This window comes from Galeopterus variegatus, unplaced genomic scaffold (genome assembly GCF_000696425.1).
Source record: "Galeopterus variegatus unplaced genomic scaffold, G_variegatus-3.0.2 Scaffold2826, whole genome shotgun sequence".
Lineage (NCBI taxonomy): Eukaryota > Metazoa > Chordata > Mammalia > Dermoptera > Cynocephalidae > Galeopterus > Galeopterus variegatus.
In genome coordinates, this window is record NW_007728937.1 from 260996 (window position 1) to 268820 (window position 7825).

At 36.1% G+C, this 7825-nt stretch overlaps 1 protein-coding gene across 1 annotated transcript; it reads left to right on the plus strand.

Annotated features, from left to right (window-relative positions):
- The first annotated feature begins 311 nt into the window (after positions 1 to 311).
- LOC103599014 (chromosome unknown open reading frame, human C3orf38) lies at positions 312 to 6535 on the plus strand. The gene is made up of 3 exons (XM_008583087.1): positions 312 to 779; positions 3268 to 3509; positions 5121 to 6535. Exons 1-3 carry the CDS (start codon positions 653 to 655, stop codon positions 5796 to 5798), a joined length of 1047 nt encoding a protein of 348 aa, XP_008581309.1. The 5' UTR covers positions 312 to 652; the 3' UTR covers positions 5799 to 6535.
- Positions 6536 to 7825: the final 1290 nt, after the last annotated feature.

Genomic DNA, 7825 nt, shown 5'->3' on the forward strand with positions numbered 1-7825 from the left:
CCGTTAGAAAGGAAAGTCAGCTGGAAGGCGGGCAGGCATGGGATAGAATAGGTGATATATATATATATATTTTTTTTTCATACTACAATGTTAAACAAAACCAAAATATCTTAATTTACCTAACTTAATATCAAGCTACCGGCTCACCCAACTCAGAAGTAACCGCTGAGGACTTTCAAGCTCTCCCGGGGGCCGGGCCCGCGGGCGAGGAGGAGCCGCCTCCATTGGCCGGCCCCGGGGCATCACGGGAGCTCGCCGTGCGCCGGGGCCTCCGCGCGCTTCCCACGCACCTGCACTTGCGCAGGCCTCCAAGGCGCTCTTTTGGAGGAGGGACTTCGGCGGAGTTCAGGGCTTTTCTTTCTGTAACCAGCTCCCTTGTGGAGGGTCGGTGGTCTCCGAGTAAAAGCAGCTCTTTCCATCAACGGTAGGATTTCGCTCCGTCCGGCCAGCCCGGAACCTCAAGTCGGAGCACCGTATTTCCTGATTGACTGCCTTGGCAATCACTTCCGCTCAGGGGTTTGGAATACCTGAGACCCTTCCGCGGCGAACAAGAAGAGAAACACTTCCGGTCTCTGTTGCTAAGGCACGGGCCCGGTGGGCCGTAGAGACGACATTATTGGTGTCGTCCTCTCCCCCCTTCCCGGGGGTCGAGATGTCGGGGCTGAGCTGCTCAGAGATGGAGGGCTGTCGTAACCTGCTCGGCCTACTGGACAACGATGAGATCATGGCCCTATGCGACACCGTCACCAACCGCCTGGTGCAGCCTGAGGACCGGCAAGGTGAGAGAACAGACCCTACACCCCGAGGGCGGACGCCCCTCCCCAGCCCTCACCCCGACCCAATGTTAAGGGAGCGTGGGAGTGGAGGGGGTTCGAGACCCAACCCCCAGTTCATCCCCAGCCGCTCTTGGGCAGAATCCTGGCCACTCCCGCTGCTCCGCGGCTTTGGAACCAAGACGCAGACTTGGGCGGCGGGGGTCGCGTTGGGCCCCTGAGAGAGATGGTGGCGCTGACAATGGCGCAGTCTCCAGGTTATAGCCATTAAATGTTATGAGCAAAAGCTTGTTGGTTCGAGGTTTCGTAGTGCCTCAATAGTTATCTCTTAAAATTTCCGGGGAGCCAGAATGTTTTATATTTTCAGTTTCGATCAGCTGAGCTGTTCAGGCTTTTTTTCTTCAAGCTTGAGGGGAAGAGGATATCATACACACTTTTCATCAGTCTCTGGTGAAACAGCGACTGTAATAGAAAGACAGTTTGAGTTCGTGTCTCCTTTTGGAGCCAAAGTTTTTCTGAGATGATTTTGTGTTCTAGGAATACATTGTTTTCAGAGTCAAATATACGAGTACATTAGGGCAGAGTAAGATTTCAAGGGTTATTAATATTGAACCTGTTTGTGCCTAGTTCGTATAAAAATATAAAGTTTGTCTCACTTTGTGCATCACACTGCTAGTTTTAAATTTACTGAATTTTACTTTAAAATGTTCCAGATTCATATATTTGTATATGATTTAAGTGTCTTCAAAAAATTCTCCCTTTTGAAACGATTTCTCTGCTTTTAAGTCGGGTTTACATTTTTGTCATTTGTAACTTGGAACCATGAACGTAAAAGAAATTCGTAAGAATTTAGACTGAAAATAGTTTGAGACATTGTTCTTCAGCATTTATATATTTTACATGACATGTAATGTAAATCGTGGTGATTTTTACGATCATGGTGAGTGTGAATTTAAAATTGTATTATATAAAATATTGGATTTAATTGATAGTGGATCTAAATGCAAATAAAGAAAAAGTGAAAATTTCCCAGTACAGAAATGTTTAAATGACCTTTTTCCAGGAAAGAAGAGACATTTCTCCAGTAAAAAAATAACCAATAAGCATATGAAAAGATTTTCAACTTTAGAAAGCACTGAAATGAAAATCAAAAACACAAGGTGTCTTTTCTATGTACCAGATTGGCAAAAATTTAAAAATATAAACCTCAGGTGTTGGTCAGGTGAAGCAATGCTTTGACACCTAATGAAGGAATGTAAATTAGAACTACCACTTTAGAAAATAAGTTTGGCATTATCTCCTAAAATAGAAGATAAGACACATACTCTAGACTTAGGTTTCTCAAACTTGAATGTGTCTTTCAATCCCTTAGAGATCTTGTTAAGATGCAGACTCTTGATTCAGTAGTTTTGTTGTAGGCCCAGAAATTCTATATGTCTAACAAGCTCCCAGGTGATGCTCATGCTGCTTGCCTTTCTGTGTACACTGGGAAATATGTATGAGAATGTTCAAAGTAGCAGTGTTTGTAATAGGACACACACAATAAAAATCTATAATCAGAAGAATAGGTAGATACCTAGTAGCATAATTAATTATTGTATAACAGTGAAAATGAGTTAACTATAGCTACATACACCCATATAGATTAATCTCAAAAACATTAAGTGAAAAGCTGCTTCCAAAGATTATATATATTGATGGATTGAATTTATAGAACATTTAAAACATACCAAACTATATTGTATGCTGATACATGCTTATATTGTACAACTATAAAGAAGAACAAGGGAAAAATAAACATTTTGGATAATAGCTACCCTGTGAGGAGAATAAGAAGAGAGAGGAACAGCATTAGGGAGGTGTGAAATGAGAGCCTCAAAGATACTCGTAATTTGCTATGTCTTAAGCTAGGAGGTGTGTGTATGGAAGTTCATTTTATTGCCATTCTGTATACCTCACACATGTCAAAAATATTCTTCAGTCTGTGTTTAATATAAAGTTTTTAAAAATTAAAAAACATACAAGTCCAGGTTCTGCCACTTCTAAAAATATGATTATTGAAACGTCATGTATCCTCAACTTTCATTATTCATAGAGTGAGGATGTTGGACTAAAATTCCTTGACATCTAAAATATTGTAATTTTACCTGTTTTTAGAGGTTTTGTATCTGAATTTAGGTCCATTGGCCTTTTAGAAAAAAAAATTCTGGCTTACAATTTTTGTTAAGACAATTCTTTAAGAGGAAGTGCTAGAATTTCACTGTCACATATAGGAAGTGAAAGGAAGGGGGAATTTTAGGTAATGAAAGTTTACAGCATAAAGGAATTGGGGGGGGGGGACTTGACAACCCAATTCCTGTTTTTAAAAACAACATGCAAAAGCAATTAATGTTGTGACAAGAGTTTATAAATATTATTTGGTAGTTTCTGTTGACCTTTGACAAATTTACAAGTGCTTCATGATTTTATATTAATCTTTGCAATTTCCCTCTAGATGCCATTCGTGCAATTTTAGTGTATAGTCAAAGTGTAGAAGAACTTCTGAAGCGTAGAAAAGTCCATCGAGATGTCATATTTAAGTACTTGGCAACACAGGGAGTTGTTATACCTCCAGCTACTGAAAAACACAATCTTATTCAATATGCAAAAGATTACTGGGAAAAGCAATCACCACTGAAATTGAAGGAAACACCAGAGCCAGTTATGAAGACAGAGGACATCCAACTCTTTCAACAGGTAAAGTAGATCTTATAGTTATATTCTGAACCTTTGTTCTGTCTGAAACTTTGTAGGTAATCTTAGATCTGGAAGAAGGTGGTTGATATATTTGTATTTTATACTTTTAACTTTACTCCATTATTCTTCTCATCCTAAAGGAAAAAAGACCAATACAGCAACTAAAAGAAAATATTTCTGACATCTAGTGATATACGTGTAATAAATATTCTGTTGATTTGTGAGGGGGGAAATTTGTATTTTATACTTTTAACTTTACTCCATTATTCTTCTCATCCTAAAGGAAAAAAGACCAGTACAGCAACTAAAAGAAAATATTTCTGACATCTAGTGATATACGTGTAATAAATATTCTGTTGATTTGTGAGGGGGAAGAAAGTTTTTCCCCCTTATCAAATGAGAACTATTGGATTTTTAGAGAGTTAAACTGCAAGATTAATTTAATTTTGGGCTTTTGTTTTCTGTAATTTTTTTTTTTTTACTTTAAAAGAATTCTATTGTAATACAGTCTCATTTTTAAGACTTTCTTCAACTAGAAAAAATCCTGTTGTAATTTTCCAGAGCTGACATTGGCTGTTCCTATTTCTTTGTATCTCCACTGTCCATTTTAGATATTGACTGGACATTTAAATGTTGCTTGAATGAACTTTTAGGAAATTTGCATATTTTACACATTTCATATTCTTAGAATTAATTAAGTTTTAAGTGAGGAAGCTTTGCCTTCACATTAAGAAAGTATCTTCTAAGGTCTTTCTTAATAAACTGAAAAGAGCATTGACTTTGAAATCGTATAGATGCGACTTCAAATTAGGGTCTGCCGTATACTAGGTGTGTGAACTTGGGCAAATAACCTGACCTGAGCGTTTTTTTTTTTTTTATCTATAAATTGATCATAACAATGATATCTGTATCATAAAGCTTGTTGTGAAGATAGGAGGAAAGCCCTTAAGTGCCGTATACAGTGCCCAATATATACAATAGTAGGTGTTCAGTAAAATATGAGCTCTTTTCCCATCAGTGAGGTACTGTATTCTGGAATACGTAGGTGAATGTGATCTAGCCTGTCAGGAATGATTTTGCAGTAACATTTCCTTTAAAAAAAGAAATTATAGTATAAAATTAATCTCAATCATGGAAAATAACCTATTTCAATCACCTTAGCAGTGTCAGTTTAAAGACAGTAAAAATGCTTATTTATTTTCAACTTTATTGTGATATAATATGCAACAAAGTGCATTCAATTAAAGTGTACAGTTGGAAGGTTTGGCAGAGATACACACCTGTGAAAAAACTGACACAATCAAGAGAAAATAGTAATGTTGTAAATCATTATTATTGACCAATCATGCTGATATTTTAAGAGACTTTGTTAAACCTTACTTTCTTAGCTGAATTTTCATTTTTAAGGTAGAAAATTCTAAAATGGTTTTTCTCCTTTTTTAAAAAAAGATTTTACTATGCATGGTGGGTTCAGTGAGTTTACATGTAGTTCAGTTCCCTCTGCTGTTATCAGTACATTAAACCTTAGCTCTGAAACAGGCTAGATAGAAAAATAGATATAAAAGTTAAAACTTTGCTTTATTTTGTATTCATTTTATCTATTTTAATCAGCCGGCAAAAGAAGATAAAAAAGCTGAAAAGGTTGATTTTCGTCGCCTGGGAGAAGAATTCTGTCACTGGTTCTTTGAACTTCTTAATTCTCAGAATCCTTTTCTGGGACCACCTCAAGATGAATGGGGTCCACAACACTTCTGGCATGATGTCAAGCTTAGGTTTTATTACAACACATCAGAACAAAATATGATAGACTACCATGGAGCAGAAATCGTGAGCCTTCGTTTGCTGTCACTAGTGAAGGAAGAATTTCTTTTCCTCAGCCCCAACCTAGATTCCCGTGGACTGAAATGTGCTTCTTCTCCCCATGGGCTAGTTATGGTTGGAGTTGCCGGGACTGTCCACCGAGAAAACACATGTTTGGGCATTTTTGAACAAATTTTTGGACTCATTCGGTGCCCTTTTGAGAATACTTGGAAAATCAAATTTATCAACCTAAGAATTGTTGGAGAGGGTTCCCTTGCTCCTGGAACATTACCGAAACCAGCTATTACATTTGAACAAAGTGATCTAGAGGCCTTTTATAATGTAATCACATTATGTGGTACCAGTGAAGTACACCTTAATGTAAAGCAGTCATTGGATAGTGGAACTGGAGACCAAACTTTATGTAGTGGAAATGAGGCATTGATGAACAAAAGAGAACTGAGTTTACCTAACCTTCTAAGGCATTGAGCTCTGTACGTTCGCCTAAAAGTCTTCTATACAGAAACTCTTCTAAATATTATATCGATAATGTCTAAGTGTTTTCAGATGTGAAGATGGACATATTTTAGTTGAAATACCTTTCTGGACTACAGACTGACATGTAAATATTTGCCTATTTCTACTTGAGTTGCACCAAATGTTCTGAGGGCTTAATGCAGTTCATCAAATAAATCCCACTTTAGATGTTACAGCTAACCATGTGCCTTAGAAACCAGGTAATATTTTCACTTACGAATATTCTGCTATTTTTTATTCCCACTTTTCACGTGGGAAAAGATTAATAGTGTTTAAGACTTTCCCTCTTTAAGTTTCTCATTTACTTTTATCTGGATAATTGGATATTTTGCAAATGCATCTCACTACAGTAATTTTTTTTTAAACTATTAAATATTTTAGAGATGTTTAATGTAAACTCAGTTCTCATTTTAGAAAACTTGAATGACATTCTTATGCAAAAAGTCCAGTAATATACCAGGTGGAGAAAAATTTATCGCCTCTTTAAATATTTGAGGAACATTTTTCAGTTATCTGCTATAGTACAAGCTAAGTATCTTTTATAGTCTGCATCATTTTTGGAACTATTTTGGGCAGTGGTAAATGCTGTTCTCAAAACAGACCTTATTCTTACCTAGGCTTCAGCTAACAGTTTTATAGAGCATTTATTGTAACATCATATAAAGGAAATATAGTGTTGAAATTTTAAAGGTGTACCCAATTCCTGACTTTTAGATCAATTACTGTTCTTCATCTTGATTGATCTTGGCAAAGGTGAACCAAAAAAAAAAAAAAAAAAAAAAAAAAAAAAAAAAAAAAAAAAACCTTAACCCCACAAATTTATAACATGGGTATTCATACATACATATGTATACATATACCCCTACCTCATAACTTAGAATTATTAGCAGTTTTTACCTCTAATTTGTGTTACTAGGTTTGAGTTACAAGGTTGAGTTGCCACCTGCATTACATAGTTGCTTTAAAGTTTAAATTCCTCATCACCTAACAACTATTTGCTGATCCTGGATTTAGTTAGTAATTTTATAAAAGGTACCATTTGGAAAAAAAAATTATACTGGAAAAATGCTGTGATGATGTATTGTACATGTTACTTTTTACGTATAGTTCTTCTCATAATCATCTAGGGAGACTGATAAGAATTTTGGAAGCAGGAGAAAAAACTAATCTTTTTGTTTTTTTAATGCCATGCCTCTTATGAGGAGTGCAAATTGATATGTCCTAAAATAAGAACTTAATAAAGGAGGGAAATCACTTTTGTCTGCTTTAAGAATAGTGTATTGTTTAGATTTAATTTACAGTTGTCTTGTTCTTAGATAAAGTTTTAGGCATTTAACCAAAATAAAGCAAATTTTACTGCTAGTTGGACTATAAGTGTGATATAATTAGATATAAAGAAAATAGAAGTTTGCAAAAAGTTACCTCTTATACTTTTGTAAGGTACTCGGTCAGGTCACCAGTCTTACCTTTACCTATCCTATAGCTCTGCTTGGGTTTTAAAACCAAGTTATCTTTTTTTTCATAAGCTGGAATTATCATTATAATGTGTAATAGATAAATATCCTAAGGGTAAAATTAAAACCATTTCTGTCTCTTTGTGCTGTTGCTGTCAAGTACTGTAGAAATATAACTACAGATGTTCAGAATAGGCAGATATTACCCCTAGCTATCTTTCCGTATTCAGTTTTTGAATTTGTATAAACCCTAAACAAGGCTGCAGTCTCTGCACATAGTTTTAATCAATCTTAAAGATTTGAAATCTTCTTGAGGGTTAGGGCTGTGTTTTATTTCAAGTGAATCCCCACACATGGGCACACAGAGCTTAATATTGGAGTGAATGGGTGAATAAATGAGCAAAAAGAAACATACTTTGAGAAAGGCCTTTCTGCGTCTAGGTTTTATTTTTGGTGCTTCTTACCGGTGGTTTTTTGGTCATGTAGTCTGTTTTAATTTCATATGTGGATACACAGAAACTTTTA

Excerpts from the sequence above, each read along its gene's own strand:
- LOC103599014 (XM_008583087.1), top strand. The coding sequence starts at position 653 with ATGTCGGGGCTGAGCTGCTCAGAGATGGAGGGCTGTCGTAACCTGCTC. Across the intron at positions 780-3,267 it reads GCAGCCTGAGGACCGGCAAG|ATGCCATTCGTGCAATTTTA; the intron begins GTGAGAGAACAG and ends ATTTCCCTCTAG. Across the intron at positions 3,510-5,120 it reads ACATCCAACTCTTTCAACAG|CCGGCAAAAGAAGATAAAAA; the intron begins GTAAAGTAGATC and ends TATTTTAATCAG.